The sequence below is a fragment of the Capricornis sumatraensis genome, chromosome 2, assembly GCF_032405125.1.
Source record: "Capricornis sumatraensis isolate serow.1 chromosome 2, serow.2, whole genome shotgun sequence".
Lineage (NCBI taxonomy): Eukaryota > Metazoa > Chordata > Mammalia > Artiodactyla > Bovidae > Capricornis > Capricornis sumatraensis.
This window is the reverse complement of record NC_091070.1, coordinates 25,788,039-25,815,439: the sequence shown is the minus strand read 5'-3', so window position 1 is coordinate 25,815,439 and position 27,401 is coordinate 25,788,039. Positions and strand designations below refer to the sequence as shown.

General features: G+C 42.7%; 1 protein-coding gene across 1 annotated transcript in view; it reads left to right on the top strand.

The window, feature by feature from the left end:
- FNTB (farnesyltransferase, CAAX box, subunit beta) overlaps positions 1–27,401 on the top strand; it is a 77,763-nt gene that overhangs the window by 17,418 nt on the left and 32,944 nt on the right. Inside the window, exons 2-4 of the mRNA XM_068966647.1 lie at positions 15,296–15,360; positions 20,769–20,841; positions 23,235–23,326. Coding sequence (XP_068822748.1) covers positions 15,296–15,360; positions 20,769–20,841; positions 23,235–23,326 — 230 coding nt within the window. The remainder of the gene's footprint in view (positions 1–15,295; positions 15,361–20,768; positions 20,842–23,234; positions 23,327–27,401) is intronic.

Sequence of the window (27,401 nt, the reverse complement as noted above, 5' to 3'; positions counted from 1 at the left end):
TATTTGTTCAGAGGAATGTTTTACCTTGTCACCTTTGTTTAACCTTTACTAGTTAAGAAGAAGAAAAGTGTGGTGAGCAGTTGAAAAAAAAGATAGTTATAAATTAAGAAAGTCCTATTTGGAGTCCAACTCAAGCATCAGCCTCTGAGCTGAAATCCGCTGTGACTATTAAAGAAAACCTTTTTGATCTATCAAACATAAGAATGCATCAGAATCCTCTGGAGGACTTGTTAAAAAGAATCCTCTGGGTGGGCCCCATCCCAGTAGTTTCTGATTCGATAAATCTATGACCTGAAAATTTATATTTTTAACAAGCTCAGCTTGGTTGCAGGTGCACTGCCTCTGAGCTACTTGCTCTAAAGGTTTCTCTTGTTGGTTTTTTTTTTTTTTTTCCATTGTTGGTTTTTTAAATCCTTTCTCCTAATGACGGACAACTGGGCTGTTGCCAGATTCTGGATATAATGAATAATGCTGTTATAAACATTCTCGTAGAAGTCTTTTTACGATCATGTGCTTTCATGGGTTAAAAACCTGCATGTGGAATTGTTGGATCACAGGGTAGGTGTATGTTTAGTTCTAAATGAAACCACTAGCCTTTTCCAGAGTGATCGTACATGTCACCCTCTCACCAGCAGTGTGAGGGCTCTGGTTCCTTGACACCCTTGCCAACATTTGGTGTTGTCCCTCTTTTCAACTTTAGTCATTCTGCCAGTGGATGTGGAGGGGTATTGTTAAAGAAAAAATGATTCATGACACATGTTAAAGAAGACTTTATTCAAGGAGGACTACTATGATGGTGTTTTGCAGTGGGGGAGAGAGATTGGGCTCAAGTCTGAATACAGCAAGGAAAATTGGGAGTTGATAGCATTCTTTGGCATTGCCTTTCTTTGGGATTGGAATGAAAACTGACCTTTTCCAGTCCTGTGCTGAGTTTTCCAGATTTGCTGGCATATGAATGCAGCACTTTCACAGCATCATCTTTTAGGATTTGAAATAGCTCAACTGGAATTCCATCACCTCCATTAGCTTCGTACGTAGTGATATGTCCTAAGGCCCACTTGACTTCACATTCCAGGACGTCTGGCTCTAGGTGAGTGATCACACCATCGTGGTTATGAGTCATGAAGATCTTTTTTGTGTAGTTCTTCTGTGTATTCTTGCCACCTCTTCTTCATATCTTCTGCTTCTGTTAGGTCCGTACCATTTCTGTCCTTTATTGTGCCCATCTTTGCATGAAATGTTCCCTTGGTATCTCTAATTTTCTTGAAGAGTTCTCTAGTCTTTTCCATTCTATTGTTTTCCTCTATTTCTTTGCTTTGATCACTGAGGAAGGCTTTCTTATCTCTCCTTGCTATTCTTTGGAACTCTCCATTCAGATGGGTATATGTTTCCTTTTCTCCTTTGCCTTTAGCTTCTCTTCTTTTCTCAAGTATTTGTAAGGCCTCCTCAGACAACCATTTTGCCTTTTTGCATTTTTTTTTCTTGCAGATGGTCTTGATCACTGCCTCCTGTACAATGTCACGAACCTCCATCCATAGTTCTTCAGGAACTCTGTCTATTAGATCTAATCCCTTGAATTTGTTTGTTATGTCCACTGTATAGTCATAAGGGATTTGATTTAAGTCATACTTGAATGGTCTGGTGGTTTTCCCCACTTTCTTCTATTTAAGTCTGAATTTGGTAATAAGGAGTTCATGATCTGAGCCACAGTCAGCTCCCAGTCTTGTTTTTGCTGACTGTATAGCGCTTCTCCATCTTTGGTTGCAAAGAATATAATCAATCTGATTTTAGTATTGACCACCTGGTGATGTCCATGTGAAGAGTCTTCTCTTGTGTTGTTGGAAGAGGGTGTTTGCTATGACCAGTGCATTCTCTTGGCAAAACTCTGTTAGCCTTTGCCCTGCTTCATTCTGTACTCCAAGACCAAATTTGCCTGTTACTCCAGTTATCTCTTGACTTCCTACTTTTGCATTGCAGTCCCCTATAATGAAAAGGACATCTTTTTTGGGTTTTAGTTTTAGAAGTTGTAGGTCTTCATAGAACCGTTCAACTTAAGCTTCTTCAGCATTACTGGTTTGGGCATAGACTTGGATTACTGTGATACTGAATGGTTTGCCTTGGAAACGAACAGAGATCATTCTCTCGTTTTTGAGATTGCATCCGATACTGCATTTTGGACTCTTTTGTTGACTATGATGGCTACTCCATTTCTTCTAAGGGATTCTTGCCCACAGTAGTAGATATAATGGTCATCTGAGTTAAATTCACCCATTCCAGTCCATTTTAGTTCACTGATTCCTAAAATGTTGATGTTCACTCTTGCCATCTCCTGTTTGACCACTTCCAATTTACCTTGATTCATGGACCTAATATTCCAGGTTCCTAAGCAATATTGTTCTTTCCAGACTTTACTTTCATCACCAGTCACATCTACAACTGGGTGTTGTTTTTGCTTTGGCTCTGTCTCTTCATTCTTTCTGTAGTTATTTCTCCATTGTTTTCCAGTAGCATATTGGGCACCTACTGACCTGGGGAGTTCATCTTTCAGTGTCTTATCTTTTTGCCTTTTCATACTGCAAAGATGGACACAGAAGTACAAAAGTCAAGGCCTGATTGGGAGGAGAATTCAGAGGAGCATAATTAAAGTTTCATTAAGTAGAGTCTCTTGGACAGCAAGGAGATCAAATCAGTCAATCCTAAAGGAGATCGACTCTGAATATTCATTGGAAGTACTGATGTTGAAGCTGAAACTCTAGTACTTTGGCTACCTGATGTGAAGAGCTGACTCATTGGAAAAGACCCTGATGCTGGGAAAAATTGAAGGCAGGAGGGAAAGGGGACAACAGAGGATGCTATGGTTGGATAGCATCACTGACTTAGTGGACATGAGTTTGAGCAAACTCCGGGAGATAGTGACGGACAGGGAAGTCTGGCATGCTGCAGTCCATGGGGTCGCAAAGAGTTGGACATGACTGAGCGGCTGAACCACAACAACAATAGTCTCTGTCAGTGTTGCAGTGTAGAATATTTGCTTCTAAATCGACAGAAGCGGTCTCTAATTGATTTCAACATCTATTTAACTGCTATACATATAAATACATCTACAGTGTGTGTGCGCAGATGTGTTTGACTTTTCAAAAAAGTAGTTGTGGTGAAATTTTGGTGCGTGTGTGCTAAGTCATTTCAGTCGTGTCCAACTCTTTGCCACCCTGTAGACTATAGCCCTCCAGGCTCCACGGTTTATGTGAGTCTCCAGGCAAGAATATTGGAGTGGGTTGCCTTGCCCTCTTCCAGGGGATTTTCCTGACCTAGGGATCAAACCCCAGTCTCCTGCATTGGCAGGTGGGTTCTTTACCACTACCACCACCAGGAAGCCCAGAAGCTTGATATTAAGTGTTTTGTTTTAATTCTTAATAATTTCTAACTTCTTATTATAAAATTTTTCAAATATACAGAAAAATTGATAGTATTTGTTTGCCTTCCACCTAATTTCTCTGACTCCCATAAACTGTTCAAGGATAAATTTTAAAAGATAAGATCATGACTCATACAGATATAAAATGAACACCTGTCAAAGATTTTATTTGACTGATGAACCCAGAACTTCAGATAAGATCTCAACATGCCATACATTTATAGTCAGATAGGAATGTGGAAATAGATTTGCAAATGGATGCAAAACTGGTCAATAGTCATAGAGTGATAGTTAGTTGCACTTTACTAGATACAATTTGCATATCTGTGGACAGAAACCATTTGCATTACTGTCAATTTTCTGCAAATTAACTTCTATCTCTACAGAGTTGTGAGATAGTCTAGTCTCACAACTAGACTAGAGATAACCTAGTAGAGATAACCCAATAATGGATCATCCAACCAGGACACAAGTTTTCCTTTAGGGGTTGTGTCTGTATGTTTACATGGTGTGTGCGTGTGTGCGTGTGTGTGTGTGTGTGTATGAGACTATATGTATATGACTGTTTTTTCCCCTGGATTTGGAAAGAAGATGAAGTTATTTTGACAGTTAACCACTAAACAATAAAGCATGCATCTCTTAAGAATAACATTCTACATAAAGACAATAAAATTACATCTAAGAAGATTAATAATCAGATAATCACGATGGTATGGTCACTCACCTAGTGATCAGACATCCTGAAGTGCGAAGTCGAGTGGGCCTTAGAAAGCATCACTACGAACAAAGCTAGTGGAGGTGATGGAATTCCAGTTGTGCTATTTCAAATCCTAAAAGATGATGCTGTGAAAATGCTGGACTCAATACACCAGCAAATTTGGAAAACTCAGCAGTGGCCACAGGACTGGAAAAAGTCAGTTTTCATTCCAATCCCAAAGAAAGGCAATGCCAAAGAAAGTTCAAGCTACTGCACAGTTGCACTCATTGCACACGCTAGCAAAGTAATGCTCAGAATTCTGCAAGCCAGGCTTCAATAATACATGAACCGTGAACTTCCAGATGTTCAAGCTGGATTTAGAAAAGACAGAGGAACCAGAGATCAAATTGCCAACATCCGCTGGATCATCGAAAAAGCAGAGAGTTCCAGAAAAACATCTACTCTGTTTTATTGACTATGCCAAAGCCTTTGACTGTGTTAGTTCAGTTCAGTCACTCAATCGTGTCCGACTCTTTGAGACCCAGTGACCTGCAGCATGCCAGGCCTCCCTGTCCATCACCAACTCCCGGAGTCCACCCAAACCCATGTCTATTGAGTCAGTGATGCCATCCAACCATCTCATCCTCTGTCGTCCCCTTCTCCTCCTGCCCTCAATCTTTCCCAGAATCAGCATCTTTTCAAATGAGTCAGTTCTTCGCATCAGGTAGCCAAAGTATTGGAGCTTCAGCTTCAACATCAGTCCTTCCAATCACAACAAACTGTGGAAAATTCTGAAGGAGATGGGAATACCAGACCACCTGACCTGCCTCATGAGAAATCTGTATGCAGGTCAGGAAGCAACAGTTAGAACTGGACATGGAACAACAGACTGGTTCCAAATAGGGAAAGGAGTACTTCAAGGCTGTATATTGTCACTCTGCTTATTTAACTTCTATGCAGAGTACATCATGAGAAACGCTGGGCTGGGTGAAACACAAGCTGGAATCAAGATTGCCAGGAGAAATATCAATAATCTCAGATATGCAGATGACACCACCCTTATGGCAGAAAGTGAAGAAGAACTAAAGAGCTTCCTGATGAAAGTGAAAGAAGAGAGTGAAAAACTTGGCTTAAAATTCAACATTCATAAAACGAAGATCATGGCATCTGGTCCCATCACTTCATGGGAAATAGATGGGAAAACAGTGGAAACAGTGAGAGACTTTATTTTCTTGGGCTCCAAAATCCCTACAGATGGTGATTGCAGCCATGAAATTAAAAGACACTTGCTCCTTGGAAGATAAGCTATGACCAACCTAGACAGCATATTCAAAAGCAGAGACATTACTTTGCCAACAAAAGTCTGTCTAGTCAAAACTATCGTTTTTCCAAAGAATTGATGCTTTTGAACTGTGATGTTGGAGAAGACTCTTGAGAGTCCCTTGGAGTGCGAGGAGATCAAACCAATCCATCCTAAGGGAAATCAGTCCTGAATATTTGTTGGAAGGACTGATTTGTAGCTGAAGCTCCAATACTTTTGTCACCTGATGCGAAGAGCTGACTCGTTTGAAAAGACCCTGATGCTGGGAAAGATTGAAGGTGAGAAAAGAAGGGGACATGAGTTTGAGTAAACTCCGGGAGTTGGTGATGGATAGGGAGGCCTGGTATGCTGCAGTCCATGGGGTCGCAAAGAGTTGGACACAACTGAGCAACTGAACTAAGAAGATTAAAAATAAGTCTTTAATACCGTCTAATGTTCACATTTGTTTTTCAGTTTCCCCAATTTCTCAAGATTCTTTTTATAGCTTTCTGGTATGTTTTGAATCTGGAGCCAATCAAAGATGCTTTATTTCAGGTTGTTTAAAATTTTTGAAGAGCTAATCCTTTGGGAATTGAATTTTCTTATGACTAATCCTGATGACCTTTCTTGTAACATTTCATGTAGCAGTGTTTCTGAAACAGATGCTTTCCGATGTCATCCTCCTCTGAAGAGAGCCAAATCACTTTCATTAACGTGGTCACAAACTGTGTCCTTTGCCCTCAAGGAAAATGAACCTATGGGCTTTTTGCTGTTTACACAAGAGAAAACTATCTTTTACTGTAGGGCTCTTAATACCTTTTGTGTTGTAGCCAGTTGGTAGCTGCCTTGCCTAGCTACCGAAAGGAGAGATTAACTAGAACAGAATAGTCTCTTGCTTTGAGATAAAAAGGAGACATGGAAATTCAAGATAAAATTCAAGATGAAATGAAAGGCCAGGGAAAGGGGACATGCTTTAGCATCTCTATATTGAAGCTGAACCTTCCTTCCTTTCTTCCTTACTCCCTTCCTTCCTAATTCTGACTTGAGAGCTAAACAGTGTTAGAGTTCTTCATGATTTAGGTAACTTTCTTTTTAAATAGTTACCCTCAATTCTCCTATATTTAAAGTGAGAATTTTGATAAAATTTTAAAAAGGAATTTAATTATAATTCTTGTTCTATAGACACTATGCAGTTGTGACTGCTTTTCTTAATTCTGTCCCAAAGGCTAAATTTCTAATTTTACTAATGTTTGGAGGCCCCCAAGACCACTCTTAGATTCACTGATTCACTACTAGTTCAGTTCAGTTCGGTTCAGTCACTCAGTCGTGTCCAACTCATTGCGACCCTATGGACTGCAGCACACTAGGCCTCCCTGTCCATCACCAACTCCCAGAGTTTATTCAAACTCATGTCCATTGAGTCGGTGATGCCATCCAACTATCTCATCCTCTGTTGTCCCCTTCTCTTCCTGCCTTCAATCTTTCCTAGCATCAGGGTCTTTTCAAACGAGTCAGTTCTTCGCACCAGTTGGCCAAAGTATTGGAGTTTCGGCTTCAACATCAGTCCTTCCAGTTAATATTCAGGACTGATTTCCTTTTGGATTGGATCTCCCTGCAGTCCAAGGGACTCTCAAGAGTCTTCTCCAACATCACAGTTCAAAAGCATCAATTCTTTGGTGCTCCGCTTTCTTTATAGTCCAACTCTCACATCCATACATGACTACTGGAAAAACCATAGCTTTGACTAGAGGGAGCTTTGTTGGCAAAGTAATGTCTCTGTTTTTTAATATGCTGTCTAGGTTGATCATAACATTCCTTCCAAGGAGTAAGCATCTTTTAATTTCATGGCTGCAGTCACCATCTGCAGTGATTTTGGAGCCCCAAAAATAAAGCCTGCCACTGTTGCCCCATCTATTTGCCATGAAGTGATGGGACCAGATGCCATGATCTTAGTTTTCTGAATGGTGAGCTTTAAGCCAACTTTTTCACTTTCCTCTTTCACTTTCATCAAGAGGCTCTTTAGTTTTTCACTTTCTGCCATAAGGGTGGTGTCATCTGCATATCTGAGGTTATTGATATTTCTCCCGGCAATCTTGATTCCAGCTTGTGTTTCACCCAGCCCAGCGTTTCTCATGATGTACTCTGCATAGAAGTTAAATAAGCAGAGTGACAATATACAGCCTTGAAGTACTCCTTTTCCTATTTGGAACCAGTCTGTTGTTCCATGTCCAGTTCTAACTGTTGCTTCCTAACCTGCACACAGATTTCTCATGAGGTAAGTCAGGTGGTCTGGTATTCCCATCTCTTTCAGAATTTTCCACAGTTTGTTGTGATTCACACAGTCAAATGCTTTGGCATATTCACTGAAGAAGAAATAGATGTTTTTCTGGAACTCTTCTTGCTTTTTCGATGATCCAGCAGATGTTGGCAATTTTATCTCTGGTTCCTCTGCCTTTTCTAAAACCAGCTTGAACATCTGGAAGTTCACAGTTCACGAATTGTTGAAGCCTGGCTTGGAGAATTTTGAGCACTACTAATGTTCCTGAAAACTGGGTTTCCCTCTTGGTGGATGTTGGGCCAAAAGACACAGCCAAATCAAAGATTGGAAGCAGGAAATATTTATTAATAAAAATAGAGAGGACACTGGGGAATCTTTCCCAAGGCAGTATCTCCCTTAACAGCAAAGCTGGGAAAGTTTTAAGCTAGGGTACATGCATATTCACGATTAGGCTTGAGTCCAAGCTTTAGTTGATTAAAGTCAGAAGGATCAGTAAAGGTCAGCATGGTCAGCCTTTGGTTTCAGTAGATCTGGTGGTTGAGGCCTCGAGCTACTCTTTTCCATTAAAAGAGAATTAGGAATTTTCACAACTGATGTGTTATCTTTGCTACTGTTATTTTTCTTGCCTGATAATTTCTGCATTCTTTGGTCTCTTAAGATCATTGATTACTAAGACCTGTTCACGGGCAAGCATTGTGGCCAGACTTAGGTCCCAGAATGGCTTTGGCTTAGGCCAAAAATGGCTTCTCTTATGTCAGGAAAATCATGTCTGATTTTCTTTCTCTGGGGACCTCTACCTTTTCTGCTTACACAAAGATTCAGAGTACTCAGAATATAGCTGTACTCAAGGTGATGATTTATTATAGCAAAAGACTAGAAAGCAAATCAGCCAAGGGAGAAGGCTCATGGGGCGAAGTCTGCAGGAAACTAGGACAAGTTTCTAAGAGTCCTCTCCCAGTGGAGTCACAGAGAAGGAGTTTAATTTCTCCGGTATCAAACTGTGACCGCACATGCAGAACTGCCAGGGAAGCCCATTAGAGACTTGTTGCTCATGGTTTTTAGTGTGCCTGGTCACTAAAACCAGCACCCTCTTTTTAGAATAATTCCAGGCTCCCAGAAGGAAAGTAGCTACTCAGCATAAACTACCTTGCTGATACAGTTTAGGCTCAGTGAGCCAGTCTTGTCAACTCTGGGAATGGTGGGAACCCTGGCATGTTCTAGGCTCCCAGACTCCAGCGAGGATCTATCTTTCAAGGAGGCCTTCCTAAGGATAGCAGTCTCAGGCCTGCCATTGAAACTCTTTTATATACGACTAGCTTTTTTCCTTTCCTTCTGCTATGCAAATCAGAACATTGAAAGAATGCTTATGTCTTCTCAGTGACAAAATTACTCAGATTTATATAACACTGGCAGATGACACTGGCAGAGAAGGGGAAGCAGAAAGGGATGTTGCATGCTTTGGCGATTACTTTCATTTTCTCATCCTCAGATGACTAGTTTTTAGTTTCTGTATCAATCCACTACTATTTGTTTAAAAAACTGTAGGCTTATTGCTAGTACTATTTTGAAAGTTGTACTCTGAAAATCATACTTTGTGCTTTGAAGTGATTGGATTGTTTTCTCTTAAAAAATACACCAGTTCCTAAAAACAACCCACAGAATGGGAGTAGGATAGGGAACTTGTATCTAGAATACATAAAGATTTATTACAGTTCATTGACAAAAGACAAATAACCCAGTTTAAAAAATGAAGAAAGATCTGAATAGACATTTCTCCAACTAATATCTACAAGTGTCCAATAAACCTGTGAAAAGATGCTTAATATCATTAGCCATCAGGGAAAGGCATTCAAAACTATAGTGACTTACTGCTTCAGAAACACTAGGATGGCTATGATAAAAACACATAATAGCATGTTGCTGAGGATATGAAGAAACTGGGACTCTCATATGCTGCTGATGGGAATATAAAATGGTATGACTGCTGTGGAAAAGTCTGGCAGTTCCTCAAATGATTACACATTAATATACGATCCAGCAGTTTCACTCCTAGTGATGCCCAAAACTTGTCCTCTGGGCACTAGGGCCAAATCAAATCTCAGAGGCAGAGTTTTGGGTGAAGTAGAAAATAATACTGGGCTGGATGAATTACAGGCTGGAATCAAGTTTGCTGGGACAAATATCAGCAACCTCAGAAATGCAGATGATAACACTCTAATGGCAGCTAGTGAAGAGGAACTGAAGAGCCACTTGAGGAGGGTGAAAGAAGGGAGTGAAAAAGCTGGCTTAAAACTCAACATTCAAAGGATCATGGCATCTGGTGCCATCACTTCATGGCAAATAGATGGGGAAAAAGTGGAAACAGTGGAAACAGATTTTATTTTCTTGAGCTCCAAAATCACTGTGGATCATGGGGTGACTGTGGCCATGAAATTAAAAGACGCTTAATCCTTGGAAAAGCTATGACAAACCTGGAAAGTGTAGTAAAAAGCAGAAACATCACATTGCTGACAAAGGTCCATATAGTCAAAGCTATGGTTTTCCCAGAAGTCATGTATGGATATGAGAGTTGGGCCATAAAGATTGAGTGCCAAAGAACTGATGCTTTTAAATTGTGTTGGAGAAGACTCTTGAGAGTCCCTTGGACAGCAAGGAGATTGGTTCAGTTCAGTTCAGTATCTCAGTCATATCTGACTCTTTGAGACCCCATGGATTGCCCTGTCCATCACCAACTCCTGGAGCTTGCTCAAACTCATGTCCATTGAGTCGGTGATGACATCCAACCATCTCATCCTCTGTCGTCCCCTTCTCCTCCTGCCTTCAATCTTTCCCAGCATCAGGGTCTTTCAGATGAGTCAGTTCTTCACATCAGGTGGCCAAAGGATTGGAGTTTCAGCTTCAGCATCAGTCCTTCCAATTTCAGGACTGATTTCCTTTAGGATTGACTGGTTTGATCTCCTTGCAGTTCAAGGGACTCTTAAGAGTCTTCTCCAACATCACAGTTCAAAACATCAGTTCTTTGGCACTCAGCTTTCTTTATTGTCCAACTTTCACATCCATACATGACTACTGGAAAAACCGTAGCTTTGACTAGATGGACCTTGGTCGGCAAAGTAATGTCTCTGCTTTTGAATATGCTGTCTAGGTTGGTCATAGCTTTTCTTCCAAGGAGCAAGTGTCTTTTAATTTCATGGCTGCAGTCACCTTCTGTAGGGATTTTGGAGCCAAGAAAATAAAGTCTCTCACTGTTTCCATTGTTTCCCCATCTATTTGCTATGAAGTGATGGGACTGGATGCCATGATCTTAGTTTTTTGAATGTGGAGTTTTAAGCCAGCCGTTTCACTCTCCTTTTCCATTTTCATCAAGAGACTCTTCACTTCCTCTTTGCTTTCTGCCATAAGGGAGGTGTCATCTGCATATCTGAGGTTATTGATATTTCTCCCGGCAATCTTGATTCCAGCTTGTGCTTCCTCCAGGCCGGCGTTTTGCATGATGTGCTCTGTATATAAGGTAAAAAAGAAGGGTGACAATATACAGCCTTGACCTACTCCTTTTCCTATTTGGAACCAGTCTGTTGTTCCATGTCCAGTTCTAACTGTTGCTTCTTGACATGCATACAGATTTCTTAGGAGGCAGGTAAGGTGGTGTGGTATTCCCATCTCTTCAAGAATTTTCCACAATTTGTTGTGATCCACACAGTCAAAGGCTTTGGTATAGTCAGTAAAGCAGAAGTAGATGTTTTTCTGGAACTCTCTTGCTTTTTCTATGATCCAACAAATGTTGGCAATTTGATCTCTGGTTCCTCTGCCTTTTCTAAATCCAGCTTGAACATCTGGAAGTTCTCAGTTCATGTACTGTTGAAGCCAGCTTGGAGAATTTTAAGCATTACTTTGCTGGTGTGTGGGATGAGTGCAACTGTGCGGTAGTTTGAGCATTCTTTGGCATTGCCTTTCTTTGGGATTGGAATGAAAACTGACCTTTTCCAGTTCTGTGGCCACTGCTGAGTTTTCCAGATTTGCTGACATATTGAGTGTAGCGCTTTCACAGCATCATGTTTTAGGATTTGAAATAGCTCAGCTGGAATTCCATTACCTCCACTAGCTTTGTTCGTAGTGATGCTTCCTAAGGCCCACTTCACTTCAGACTCCAAGGTGTCTGGCTCTAGGTGAGTGATCACACCATCATAGTTATCTGGGTTATGAAGATCTTTTTTGTGTAGTTCTTCTGTGTGTTCTTGCCACCTTTTCTTAATGTCTTCTGCTTCTGTTAGGTCCATACTGTTCCTGTCCTTTATTGTGCCCATCTTTATTTGAAATGTTCTCTTGGTATGTCTAATTTTCTTGAAGAGTTCTCTAGTCTTTTCCATCCTGTTGTTTTCCTCTATTTCTTTGCATTGATCACTGAGGAAGGCTTTTTTATCTCTCTTTGCTGTTCTTTGGGATTCTGCATTCAGATGGGTATATCTTTCATTTTCTCCTTTGGCTTTAGCTTCTCTTCTTTTCTCAGCTAGGAGATCAGTGAATCCTAAAGGAAATTAATCCTGAATATTCATTGAAAGGATTGATGCTAAAGCTGAAACTCCAATCCTTTGGCCCCCTGATGTGAAGAACTAGCTCATTGTTAAAGACCCTGATGCTGGGAAAGATTGAAGGCAGGAGGAGAAGGGGATGACAGAAGACGAGATGGTTGGATGGCATCACCAACTCAATTGACATGAGTTTGATCAAGCTTCAGGAGTTGGTGAAGGCCAGGGAAGGCTGGCGTGCTGTAGTTCATGGGGTTGCAAAGAGTCAGACACGGCTGAGTGACTGAACTGGACTGAACTGAGACAGCACCAGGACCCTGTCCCAGGCTGCACCGTCCTTTCCTGGCTAACACTCCCTTATCTCCGCATCCCCACCCTTCCCTGATTAGCAACTGTTTGAATCTGCCCTTTGGAAATCAGGGAAGATCATGGAGGCTGGTGTCTGTTCCCTACAAACAAGGAATGGGTAAAGGGTGCTGGCAGAGAAAGGCTCCTGTGCCCAGGAGGCTCAAAGGGTCCTTCTCAGTTTCATGCATGCGTGCATGCTAAGTCACTTCAGTTGTGTCTGACTTTTTGTGACCCTATGGACTATGGCCCACCAGGCTCCTCTGTCCATGGGATTCTCCAGGCAAGATTACTGCAGTGGGTTTCCAGTTCATACTCCAGGGGATCTTCCCATCCCAGGGACTGAATGCATATCTCTTATGTCTCCTGCATTGGCAGGGAGGTTCTTTACCACTAGCGCCACCTGGGAAGTTTCACTAGGTATATACATATGAAAACATATATCCATCCAAAAACTTGGACAAGAATATTCATAGCAGCATTATTCATAATGGCCAAAAAGTAGAAGCAACCTAAATGCTCATCAACTGATTCCATTTATATAAAATACTCAGAATAGCTAAATGGATTGTGAAAGAAAGTAGATCAGTGATTGACAGGGGCTGGAAGGATTGGGGGTGATTGCTTAGGGGTGTGGGGTTTCTTTTTGGAGTAGTGAAAGTGTTCTAAAATTGATTATGGTGATGATATGCAGCTCTGTGAATATAGTAAAAACCTCTGAATAATACACTTTAAATGGGTACATTGAATGGTATGTGAGTTATATCTTGATAAAACTGTTGGAAAAACGTACCCATTCTTAAGAAAAAATAAAGTGAATTATTTGTTCATTATCATGAACAGCTGATCTGAAATACTCTTGTATTTATTAAAATTTATAATGTATATTTTCAGACACAAGTCAGTTACTAACTTCATTGTACTATCACTTGTTCATTCTGAAGAGGAGTGATTAGGAAACCAGAAGAGAAATGAGACTATGTTGGGAATGGTTTAAGCAATTTCTTCTTTGCAGGTATGACATACCTGTGTTTCTGTCAGGTGTCTTACTTTAGGAATACCTCGGTTTTCGTCACCTGGTTCCTGGCTGCTTATGTTGCCCAAATGGTGACTGATGGTGGGACTTCCCTAAGAAGTTCTTGGCTGGAAGCTTTGCCTCCTGGGGGTCTTAAGTGTCAGTTAGAATGCTCATCCATTAGCCTCTGAATATTATTAAGTCATATGGATGTGAATTGATTTGTGTTTAGGTACAGGAAGTGAGTTTTCCTCCTACTTGCTTTTTGTTTTATTCAAAATTCATCAGTTCGCTTGAACTATAACAGTATATTATAAAAAAACAAAACAACAACCCCCCAGTATATAGTACACAAATCTTTGTATGTAATGATCTTCCTGACATATGTTTCTTTCTTTTTTTTAAATCTTGTTCAGCATATACCCGGGAAGGCATGACTGGCCATACAGTCTGTGTTCCGCCGAGTCTGCTGCTTTGCATTAGTCCCATATCAGTGTCTGGCAGGGAGAAAGAATCCTGAGGAGTCTGGGACAACTTTCTTACTCCTCGTGAGACAATCTCGCAGTGACTTCAGTCTGTTTTTTGAAGTATTGTAAATTCTTAGCCAGACAATCCCCCAAACTCATGTTCAAAGGCAAATACCAAAGCATATCCTGAAACCGAATATAAACAAATTTTAGATTGGCTGCCATTTTAGCTGATACACATCACTGCTCCCCTCATCTTGATTCTTGCACACTTGTCAAAAGAGCTCGAACCTCTAACTTCAGTGGGTGTTTCAGAAATATTAAATAATGCATTTTTTATATTTCCCAAGATGGTTAGATAGCATCACTGACTCAGTGGACATGAATTTGAGCAAACTGTGGGAGATAGTGAAGGACAGGAAAACCTGGCGTGCTGCAGTCCTTGGGGTCGCAAAGAGTCGGACACAGCTTAGAAACTGAACAACAGCCGCGAGAGGACATTATTCCGTATCTTGTAATCTCAGCAAGGACTGGCCTCACAAAGCAAGGATGGCTGGGAAGGTGAAACCCTGTGTCCTGCTGGTCAGTCCCTTCCGGCACTACTGTGCTCTTTCCTTACATCATGCTGTGGTCTTCAGAGGAGAGGGGTCATCTCATTTCCTTTGTGACTTGACTTTCTGAGATTCTCCGTTTTATGGGACTGTGGAGTTGCTGTGTGACACAGGTCTAATGACCAGATGTGCTGTTTCTTTGGTGTCTCCACGATCGATATTCTTGTAATTCCCTTCAGGAATTTTAATACTGTTCAATCTGTATTTAAATTATTAAATCTGACAGTAAGAAGGAGGACCCTTGGCAGAAATTGAGTATTTGAGAATGACCAGTTAACGAACACCTAGACAACTTCATAGAGCAGGCGAAAACAGATCTTTCAAGCAAAGGGGATCTGTCTTTATCTCCGAGTAGCTGGTGTCGGGATGCCAAACCACAGAACCGCCATTAGTTTGGATATTATGGATTAGTTTACTGGAGAAGTGGGTTGTGATGTTAACGTGGTTCAGATCATTCTTTCTGTCCTTGTCCCACACCTGTCATCCTGCAGAGCTCCTACACGCAGTCATATCATGCTGTTAGGCTCCAAGCCACACCGAGGAACTCTAGCCAGTAGGCATTTGTAGCAAGAGGAACAAAAAGTTGATGAAAGTCTTACCTGCTTTTGTTTTCTCTCTCCCGTCTGCTACATCCTTACCAGGCAAAAGTAGAAGGAAAGATCCAAGAGGTCTTCAGTTCTTACAAGTTCAACCACCTTGTACCAAGGTAAGCTGTCTGAGTGGATCTGGGAAATACCATCTCCCGTGGAAGCCTTTCTTCTCTCCTCCTTGAGCTTGTCCAACCTCGGGGCGTTGTAGCTATGAGGCTGGTGTTTCCTCTCCTTGTGGCTCCCTGCAGATGCTCCTGACGCCAGCTCCTGCCACTATTAAAATACCGACTGGAGGAGTTGTGCGCTTGAGCTGGGCCATCAGGTGTTACACGGGGATCCCCCGCAGGGCCTGAACTCTGAGCTCTGAAGATGGAGAGAGAGAAAAAGTTTGTGATCCTGTAGCTTAGTTCTGACCCGCTGCACTGGTGTTCAGAACTCTCAAGTTTTCTCTTTCACGTAACACTTTGAAACAGATGTAGAGTCGGGGGAAGGCAAAGGATGGATTCCTTTAGTGTATATTATGACTTGACTGGGGAAATGTGGGGTGTTTGAGCCTCTCCTAGCCTGGCCCTTGTTGGTGGCTGTGCGGCAGATTCTCAGGGCCACACTTTTAGTGAGAAAGACAATGCCTTTTGTTTTCCTTGGTGCTTAGCAAGTTGAAGCCTTCTAAGCTCTTTTGAGGCAGAAATTCCAAACGGGGGGTTATAAACAGAAACTTATCAATTTGAACCTTCATTTTCTCTTTTTTCCCCCCCAGTTTTGTAATGTATCACACTAGAATTTCATAAGGGCGTTTCTCTTGTAATCACAGATTGCTTCTCTGAAATCACCCTGTGCGATCTTTCCTCATCAGTAGTTCAAGTTGTGTTTGCTCATCGTTTTATATTGATGTTACAGTACTTTTCCTAGACAATCTCTGAACATAGAGGAGTTGGGCCACTGGTTGGTTCTCTCTGGGTAGGAAGCTTATGGGTCTAAAATCTGGCCCGATCTTGTTCACGTCTCCCAACTTCCTGACACCTCCTCACACACTGACTCCTGGCAAGTCAGTCTCTGGGTACTTTTACTTACTGGAGCATTACAAATATTTCTAGCCTCAGTTAACTTTGTGTCTTTGTTTTTTGTCCCTATTTCCCTAAAAAAGAAGTTTAGCTAGAAAACTCTGATTCGCCAAGACAGAAAAAGAGTCAGAAAAAGGGAAAGCAAGGTGGAAAAATTCTCTTGATCTTCCTTCCCTGGGGAAGGAAAGCATCAGCTAAGCAGAGAAGTCTTTTTCCAAACTGCTAACCTAAATCTCTGCATTAACCCAAAGCCCCGACCTCAGAAAATGAATTATGGCTCTTGTCATGAGTGGCAGCTGGAGCTTAGCAAATGGCACTGTTCATGTAAACAGCTCAGGGAGAAGGAGCCCTCTGGCCAGTACAGGCTGTTTTCCCAGAGGTGGTGGGACTTGGTAATGCTGTGGGGCATGGTGGCTTCAGGAGGGGTTTGTGGTTAGAGTTGCACTGGGATGACTCACCTGTTGTTCTCTGAGTCTCTGTCCACTGTGGACATATGTCTTCTGTGTTCCCAGAGGACCTTTGATCATTTGACATTCCCTTGTCACCCACCATAAGAGTAGAGGCCTTGGGCTTTCCTTTTATCGTTACTGAGATGGGAGGGAGAATGGGAAGTTATAATCTGAGAAGCTGTGTTTGGGGAGTGGTAGTAGAGGACAGTAAAGGAGGGAAGTCCCTTGATTCATAGGTCTTTTGGTCAGATGTGGGTAGAAAACAAAAAGTGTTCCTCCTTTGTGGAAATAGAATACATTAGGGCTCTGGGTTTATTTCAGAAATCTGACATTTCCCATTTTATCATTGTTGCCTATGAAAATGAGTGTTTTAAAGGATGCTAAATAGCATCTTATGTCACAGCATGCTAATTAATATAGAGGCATTACACATTGTAGGTGAATAACAGAATGTAAATCAGCTTATCAATATAAGGCTGGGGCCGAACATCTTCACCATAGAATGAATTTCTGGGACATAAGAAGAGATATGAAAATTTAATCAGCATTTTAAATTACTGTCACAATTATAATATTTAACATTTCATCAGTCAAATTTAAAAATTTTGATATTATATTGCAGGAACAAACCTTCCTTGTTAGCTACAGTGAATATTCAGATGTTAGCGATTAATCTAGGTGACACAGCTTGTTTGTGTCTCTGAGGTCATGATGGTGATTGGATGTGATAGAAACACACACATACTCCTGAGACCACTGGCCATGCCCTGGCCCAGGGATGTCAGGGATGAGTCTGAGGAGGCATCCATCTATTCAGCCTTTCAGAGCCACTGCCAAGTAGAAGATTTGGCTGAAATTCAAGGCTGAAGCTGAATGTTGTTACATCCTGCCATTTTTTCCTCATCCCAGAAATGGTTTTCCTTGCTCTCAGACTGTGAAACATGCATCTTCTCTGGAGTGAAGTGGTCCATCCCAAGAAGGCTTTGGACCATGCTTTGAACAGTTTTGTTTATCAGCATCCTGCTTTCCCATAAAAGTTAATTTTTCCTTCCCTCTGGTTAGTCAGTCTCACTGTTCACATGCTTACGGATTTACTTTCTTCCATGTATTATATATTAGCTTTAGTAACAAACCAGTGTGAGTCAGACATAGGCATACATATGTCCCCTCCCTCTTGAGCCTAGCTCCCACCCCACCACCCCCTGGCTGATCCTTAACAGTGTCTTACCCCGTCTTCCTCCTTCATCTATCTTCCCACCTAAGTGTTTTCATCAGTCCAGTTTGTAAATACATACCGAGTACCTAGTGGGGTCGGATAATTTTTCTAAAGCCATGATTGTAGTTATTTTTTTCTCAGCTGAAAATCCTCAGAGGTTTCTTGTGCCAGTTTTTTTTGTTGAGGTATAACTGACCTAACATTATATTCATTGCAGGTGTGCAATGTAATGATTCAGTATTTGTATATACTGCAGTATGGTCACCACAGTAAGTCCAATTAACATTCAGCACCATGTGAAATTGAAAATCACTCAGTTGTGTCCAACTCTTGGCAACCCAATGGACTGTAGCCCACCAGGCTCCTCTGTCCATGAAATTCTCCAGGCAAGAATACTGGCGTGGCTAGCCATCTCCTTCTTGATTTTCCTGACCTAGGGATTGAACCCAGGTCTCCTGCACTGCAGGCAGATTCTCTACCATCTGAGCCACCAGGGAAGCCCATTCAGCACTATATGTACTCACAAATTCTTTTTCCTATGATGAGAAGTTTCAACGTCTTCTCTGGTAGCTACTTTCAAATATGCAATGCAGTATTATTATTTAAATTAAAAAACCCTTTATCATATATTGGAGTATAGCTGATTAACAATGTAGTGATAGTTTCAGGTACACAGCAGAGCAACTCAGCTGTACATATGCATGTATCCATTCTCCCCCAGACTCGCCTCCCATTCAGGCTGCCACATGAAGCAATACAGTATTATTATTGACTAAGGTCACCATGCTGCACATTACTTCTTCATGACTTACTCATTTTATAACTAGAACTTTGTACCTTTTGACTCCCGTCACCCATTTCACTGCCATCCCCTTCCACCTCCCACCTTAGGCAGCTACCAGTCTGTCTTCTGTATCCATGAGCTCAGGGCTTTTTTTTTTTTTGGTGGAAGCCCTAGAGTGTCACATACAAGTGAGATTGTGCAGTATTCATCTTTTTGTCTGACTCACTTCACTTAGCATAATGTCCTCCAAGTCTCTCCATGTTACTGGAGGTTCCCTTTGAGTGTTAAATTTCTTAGCTGGCATCCCAGGTCCCTTCTTGACCATTCCTCTTTCACTCCTAACAGCCCGGCCAAGTCCCCAACTTGTCACTTCCCCTGCATGCTTTATATTCATCTGTAGAATGTAGTGAAGCTGTTAGCCACTTGCACCCATTTAAACGTAAATTAACAAAGTTTACAATTTAGTTGCTCAGTTACAATAGCCACCTTGCAAGTGCTCAGTACCCCCACGTGGCTTGTTGCTTCCTATTAGACAGTACAGACAAAGACTCTTCCTCATCACTGCAAGTTCTCTCGGATGGCCCTGGTTTGGTTCCTTTTGTTTCTCTTCCTTCTGGCTGAGCTGTCTTCCCATCATCACTTCACCTCCTCTTCTCCTCTACCTGTAAAAACATTCTCCCTCTTCCAGGGCCACCACCTCAAGTTCCACCTGTTCACGCAGCCTCCCCTGATCATTTCTTTCTGAATGAGATGCCTCCCCCAACCACTTGAGAGCCTCAGGAACATTTTATATGTTTTTTCTTTATGAAACCTACCCTTTTTTTTTTTTTTTCATCATCTTGTAACCACTTATGTCCGTATCTCATTTCCAGTACTGAACTGGAAGCCTTTTTGAAGTAAAGACTACTTATTCTGTGCACAGTACCGTGGGAGTTCAATAAACAATTGTTGAATTGAATACCTAGGGAAGAGAATGCTTCTTCTTTCGTTTCTTTTCTGGAATCAGCAAGCACAGTGAATGTCTCAGATTCTTTGCTTTTTTCTTTCCTTCTGTAACCACACAGACAGACCCCCTTCTGTAAGACCCAGCGAAAAACAGCCGCCCCCTGCCCTTCGCCTGCCTGTGCAGGTGGTCACAGCAGATACAGTCCATCTTAGAGCCAGTGCTGCTGACATCAGGGCTAAGGAGAGCGACTGGCTGCAGCATACAGACATGCTCCTCCAGCCAGGACTGTGGGGCAGCACGTGGAAGTGGAATGTGGGGGAGGGAATGATAGCCCGAGGGCTTCCCAGGTGGTGCTAATGGTAAAGAACCTGCCCGCCAATGCAGGAGACATGAGACGTGAGTTTGATCCCTGGGTTGGGAAGATCACCTGGAGGAGGGCATGGCAACCCACTCCAGTATTCATGCTTGGAGAATCCCGTGGACAGAGGAGCCTGGAGGACTATTGCCCGTAGGGTCACAAAGTCGGACACAATTGAAGTGACTTAGCACAGCATAGCACAGTAACAGACGGATGAGTGAGGGGCAGGCAGAGTACAAACCTCAGACCTCAGAGAAGTGACCCCAGAAGAAATGACTGGAATGATAGAGGTGAACTAAGTCAGGGACACAGCGAGGCTCAGGATGGAGAGCCACAACGTATCTGTTCTCAGCTGGACCCCAGAGGAACTTCCTGGGTGGTTTCTTGCTGCCTGGCTAAGTGTGCTTATGGTGGCGTTTCTCGCCCAAATCTACCAGCCACAAGGGAGAGGATCCCCCCAAACATTGGTCAGCATGATTTGCAGACACTTGAGGGGCATTCAGAGGCTGGCCTCTTTTCTCCGTTGTAGGTGTCCTGGGAAGCTGAACAGGTTGCTGTTTTCTGCTCATTGACTGTGGGGGGGTGACCAGAAGGTGAGCGTGCGTGTGTGGGTGTGAATGTGCGGGTGTGCCCGTGTGCACACATGTGTTCTGTACTGGGGGAAGCAGGGGCTGTGAGAGTAGTTTTACTAAAGCTCTTTGTCGTTCCAGGCTTGTTTTGCAGAGAGAGAAGCACTTCCATTATCTGAAAAGAGGCCTCCGACAGCTGACAGATGCCTACGAGGTAAACTCCTCGCCCAGGAGCTCTCTCTATCAGATTATCCGCCTTAATCTTTCTTTTTTCTGTTTGGATGTAAAAGGCATGTGTGGGCTTGGCCTGTTGCAGGTTCGGTCGCTGTCCACGTGGCTCTGGTAGGATCCAGGTGCACAGCTGCCTGGCCCCACAGAGCTGGGACGCCTACTTCTGAAACTAAAGCTCCTCTAGTCTCTCCTTGCTCAGAGGTACTGGAGCCCCCAGCTCGGGGCCGGGGGGCTTCCTTCCACCTACATCGTGGCTGAGGGGGGTTCATGTGCATTCTTCTAGATGCTCTTTGACTATTAGCTAAAAGGCAGTCTAGATATCCTCACCTGTTTATCCTCACCCCATTGCCCTGTAAGCAGATCTAATTTCTCTACTGGCCAAAGCACCAATGTATAAGTCCCAGAAACTACTCTGCAATTTAACATGGTAAAAATGCTCAGACACGAAGTGGATTTTAAGTCAGTATTCCTTAGAGTCCTTGAGGTCCACAGAGGGGCTCAGGGGAGGGCAGCAGAAGTGGAGGGGAAGGGTGTTGGGACTAGGGGCTGAGTGACAGGCAGAGGGTACATGTGAACCAGAGGCTGCAGTCTTCTGCCCTACTTTCCACAGAGCAGCTCTGCTTTTAACTTGCTTTTTCTTTGGGCCACATTTGATTATTTACGGCAGGGGTTTGGGCCTATAGACTCAAGCAGGTGGCATAAGCCAGGGATGTGGGCTGGGTTGCGGTGGTGGGTGATGGTCGGGGGAGCAGAACTGAGGCAAACCGGAGGACCATGCTTTTGCTCTGTTCCTGCCAGCCGCTGTCAAGCAGCATTGCAGACCCAGGGTTGCCGGATCTCTTCTTGTTCTTTGAAATGAAGCCAGAAATTCAGATTTCTCTATGGATCTCTCAACTTGTAGCTGTTACAACTAATTCTAATTAAGCAAACAAAACACTACAGGGAACAAACAGAACACATCCATGGGCTGCATCTGGCCTGTGGACTTTCAGTATCCAGTCCTGGATGGTTCGGGTCAAGTCAGTCCTGATACAGTTAATACCATGAAAGCTAACAGTTCATGGAATAGTGTGCTAACATTTGTCATTCACTGTCTCATTTAATCCTCACAGCTAGTCCAGGAGGTAGGTAAGTATTTTTTTCTAGATTAGGAAATAGGCTTAGCAAGATTAATTAATTAATTTTCTCAAAGGCATATAGCTAGTGAGGGGCTCAATGGTACAGAATCCACCTGCCAAGCAGAAGACGTGGGTTCGTTGCCTGGGTCAGGAAGATCCCTTGGAGAAGGAAATGGCAACCCACTCCAGTATTCTTGCCTGGGGAATCCCGTGGACAGAGGAGCCTGGCAGGCCACAGTCCATGGGGGTCACAAAGAGTTGGACATGACTTAGTGACTAAACCACCACCACCACGTAGCTAATGAGAGAAGGAGCTGGCACTGAAACCCATAGCAACAGCTTCTGTCAGCACACCAGCTGCCCCTAGGTGGTGAGCAAGTTTATGAAGAGGGCAGCTTAGGCCAATGAAAAGAGCACTGGATCGAGAGTCTAAAAACCTGGGTTCTTGTTTCTTACATTTACTGTCTTTGTCATCTGGAAAAAGTTTATCTCTCTGGATCTCATTTATACACCATTTATATACTTTAGATTCGTAAAACTGGGGTGATAATACTACCTGCCTACCTAGGCTTGAATGCTTGAATATTTATGGCTTGAATTAGGATCAGGACCTATTCACAGGTCACCTATGGAAACATTTTCTAGCTGCTCAGGCAGAATTAGCCAGTTTCTTCCTTGTGCCCATTACAGCATTTATCCAGCTCTGTGTATGCACTTGTTTTGTTCTGCCTTATTCCAGAAACACACTAGTACTTCCGTGTCTGTCTAACGCCCTCCTCTACAGATAACCGCACACATTCTAACCCAAGCACCTCAAGAGAAGGAACTGAATTTTTTTCATTCTTGTGCCCCTCGTGCTGGGCATGAGGAGATACTTATTAAATATTTGTTAAATCAATCAACGAGTTAATGCAGGAAATCCTTCCCTGTAATTGTGGCTCTCCTTGGGTCTGCACTGAGAAAACAGTAGCACTTGAGTTTCTGCCGTGGGAAAAGTCCTCTGCTTGGCTTCTTTCAGTGCCTGTCAGGGAAGGACCCATTGGGTTCAGGTTAAATGCCTTTGTCCCATTGTCTTTTGCTCACATATGGTCACTTCGGCTCTGGGATAAGGCCTTCAGGCAAAGTGTCCTTCATCCCTCCGAGGTGGCCCTTCTCCTTCTTGCCAGGCGGCTGGGAGGGAGACAGATGTCGCCTTGTCAGCAGGGTCTTGGAACGATTCTGAATAAGGGGTGTGTTTTCTGCCCTGCCCCTTTCACAGTGTCTGGATGCCAGCCGCCCATGGCTCTGCTACTGGATCCTGCATAGCCTGGAACTCCTGGATGAGCCCATCCCCCAGATGGTGGCCGCAGAGTGAGTCTGGCTTTGGGGCGCTCCTGGTGTCCCCTGAAATTGGGTGTTGAATTTGAGGGTTCTTTCTGTTCAGTTTCTGTTCTATTTCTTTTGAATGAAAAACACAAGAGTGCTGCAAAGAAAACCGTTGCCCTTCTCTTGACCTCCAGTAACTTCCTGAAACTCCTCCACTTCAGAAGCCCATTGTGTGCCCTTGGGTAGAGCAAGACTTTGAACTTCCAAGAGAAGGATTCTGTTTCTTCTGTGGCCTTTTCTCTGGGCTCTTGCTCTGGTCTTTGAGAAAAGTCTTCATCAACGCCAGAAAAACCTGATTTTTCCAGAAAGTACAGTATACATTTGAATAGCTTCTGTGGGGAAGCACGTGACAACCCTGTGGACAAAAATGCCTTTGCTTTCCATAAATACCTGCCCAGAAGTCCCTCCTCGCCAATGCCTGGGGGATGGTCTGGCTCTTGATGGCAGTGGATGTGTTACTGGCTTGGTGTATAGATGTCAGGACATCGTTTTCCTAAACTTCTCGTTAATGATTAGAGATCTAAGCAACTAATTGAATAAGATTCTTCCCAAAGTGCTTTTGCAGAGGGTGCCCTCATTGTGGCTTCTTATCCTTAGAAATTCATCACACTTCATTTATTTTTTTAAAAAAAGATTTTATTTATTTTTGGCTGCACTGGGTGTCTTCGTTGCTGTAAACGGGCTTTAGGCTCCAGTAGTTGCATATGTGGGCTCAGTAGTTGCGGCTTGTGGGCTCTGGAGCACAGACTCAGGAGCTGTGGCCCACGGGCTTAGTTACTCCATGACATGCGGGATCTTTCCGGACTGGGGATCGAAGCATTGTCCCCTGCATTGTAAGGTGGATTCTGAACCAGTGGACTACCGGGGAAGCCCCACAGTTTATATTTTAAGGGAAAAAACTGATCATCACTCTAGTCTGAGGGGTACCCAAGGTAGGAAGGGGCTACCAGGAATTGTCTCTGATGCCCTAGTTCTCACTGAGAGAGAACACCTTCTCTCAACAGCATCCCCTGCTGCTCCGAAGGTAGAGAGTCGGAGGGAGGCCTGGGGCCAGGTTTGTCTGTCCACGGTGCACAGGGGCGGCTGTGCCGGGATGTGTGGAGGCCAGCCTGTGTTACTCCCTGGCCACAGTCTCTCTGCCTGGGTCACGCTGTCAGGTCAGACGAACAGAACCACACATTGTCTCATTCATTCCGTCTTAACAATAACCTCTCATTCTTGCCTTCCTGGGCAGGGTGTCTTGTGATGAATGTGGATAGAAAAGATAATAAAGAATTAGGCCATTAACCCTTGTGATGTGTACAGTGCTTTCAGAGGGAGAGGAAAAATACGCATTGTCTTCCACATCACAGAGCTGCTGCAAGCCTGGTTGCTTCTAGCTCTGGATGTAGAGTTGGACACAGTTTCTGCAGTAACAGGAATTTAATTGTCAAAATAAAGGCCTGTGTGTTTTTGAAATACCAGTTGGGGGTTGGGGGTTATTTGGGAAGCTCCCCCCACCCGTCACATACACAGTCAAGATAGATGGAATGGGAAAATCCGATGTGAGAGAATCTGGAGGAGTCGGTGAGAGTGAAGTACAGACGCCCCCTAGAGAAACAGCGATTTGGAGCAGGAAGGAGGCCCTCTGTGGGTGTAAGTTGATCGGAAGTGGGAAGATGGTAAAGGGCTTCCTGAAGTGGAAGAACTTGGATCAGCATCAGTTCTGGGTTTTTCTAGGTTCTGTACTTGGAGTTGTATGTTGTTCAGTCTGTCAGTCGTGTCCAGCTCTTTGTGACCCCATGGCCTGCAGCACGCCAGGCTTCCCTGTCCTTCACCATCTCCTGGAGCTTGCTCAAACTCATGTCCGTTGAGTCAGTGATGCCATCCAACCATCTCGTCCTCTGTTGTCCCCTTCTCCTCCTGCCTTCAGTCTTTCCCAGCATCAGGGTCTTTTCTAATGAGTCAGCTCTTCGCATCAGGTGGCCAAAGTACTGGAGCTTCAGCTTCAACATCAGTCCTTGCAATGAATATTCAAGACTGATTTCCTTTAGGATTGACTGGCTGGATCTCCTTGCAGTCCAAGGGACTCTCAAGAGTCTTCTCCAACACCAGAGTTTCAAAGCATCAATTCTTCAGTGCTTTATGGTGTTGTATTGGTAAAGCTTTTCTGAGGAAATAAATGTTGGAGCAGCTTTTATGACATCAGCTAGGAAGAGAGGACCCCGTTGAAGGGCTTTTCACACTGAACAGTTGAAGACAACCTAAATATCAATAGTTGGGGATGTCGTAAGTGTAAAGTTTAGGTGAAGTCTCTGTGTCGTGATACATACAGTGAAATATTATGCAGCCACTTAAAAATTAAAAAGTTAGCAGGTGTTTGGTAGGCCTATGGTGATCATATCATAGTATATACAAATATCAAATCATAACATTGTACACCTGAACCTAATGTTACGTGTCAGTTGTACCTCACTTAAAAATTTGTATATACACATAATTGTGTGTATTTATATATGGGCTTCACTGGTGGCCCAGACGGTAAAGAGTCCGCCTGCAATGCGGGAGACCTGGGTTCGATCCCTGAGTTGAGAAGATCCCCTGGGGAAGGGAACGGCTACCCACTCCAGTATTCTGGCCTGGAGAATTCCATGGACTGTATAGTCCATGGGGTCGCAAAGAGTTGGACATAACTGAGCAACTTTCACTACACTGTACTATATTTATATATAAAAATGTGTGTGTTTAATAGAGATACTCATGATTTAAATGAAAAAAGGTAAAGATTCATTTTTTATAGATTAAAATTAAAGGTGGTTCTACACATAGAAATAAACAGAAGGATGTATAGGATAACATGTATAGGATAACATGTATAGGATAACACGATAGGAGTTATTTGTGTGGATGATGGGGTTAAAGGTAATTTTTTTTCTTTTCTAATCTTATTTGCATTTTCTGAAATTTCTACAATGAATCCATTGTTTTGTAATCAAAAGAATGTTTTAAAATTTAGAAGCTGATTTGTCCTGATTGCAAGAGCCACTTGATAGTTAATGACTGAAATTTTCTGTTTCACAGCCACCTTCAAAGCTTTACCTGTGGTTCTTCTGAACATTGATTTAACAAACTTTTAAAGAATTACCTAGACTTTCCAATAATGAACTTTGTCTTATGCCTAGCAGGCAGTTAATTCTAGGTGCTAATAATATTTGTTATGAACAGAGCCTAGTAGCTTGACTTATAATAGTATAAACTCTTTTTAGTAAGAAATAGAGAAATCTTAATGACTTCTATTAAAATATGGGGATTTTTTTTTAAAGACTACCTAATTTTGGAGATTGCTTTTTTATTTGTTTTGCACAGGGAGAAGAAATGCTTGGAAAATGTGGTCAGATTTTTTTTTTTCTTTATACAAATGTTAAGGTGACATAGAGGGTGTGTTTAGCTCTGGAGTTTATTCTTCTACTGTCCTCTCTCTCTGCTCCCCGACCTAGTGTGCAACGCACACACATTCACACACATGGGTTTCTTTCTCTTTCCTGTTTTGTTCACATTTGTGCTTCCATTTGTCCTGGGAACAATATGACAAGCTGAGGTCCCTCTAGTGGACAAACCACTTTTGTCAGCTCCTGTGACTGCTGACCAGAGCCAGCAAGGCCAGGCTTTTACTGCTGGTGTCAAACCTTTCAGGAATGATATATTCAGTTCAAGAATAATATATTCAATAATAATGTATTTGTAGGAATTAAGTGTGCCCTTCTTAAGAGAGTGTATCCATAAATTTATATATGTGTTTTCCTCAAATAAATTAGTATTTTGGAAACACACTAAGTACATTTGCTTTGTTAATGACTTTGGCACTGAAGGAAGCATTTTTTTTAAATGAGAATCCCTTGCTTCGTTATTGAAAGCTACTTAATGAAACACATGGAGTAAAATGAAAACCCCAGGGGAACCATGGCAATGTTAAGTTAGGTCTTTTAGCTTCTATAAGATCTGAAAATTATCTTTAACTTAAAAATTGTTTTAGGACCTTTCCATTTGTAAAGTTTTCCCAAATATTAAATTTAAATTTTCA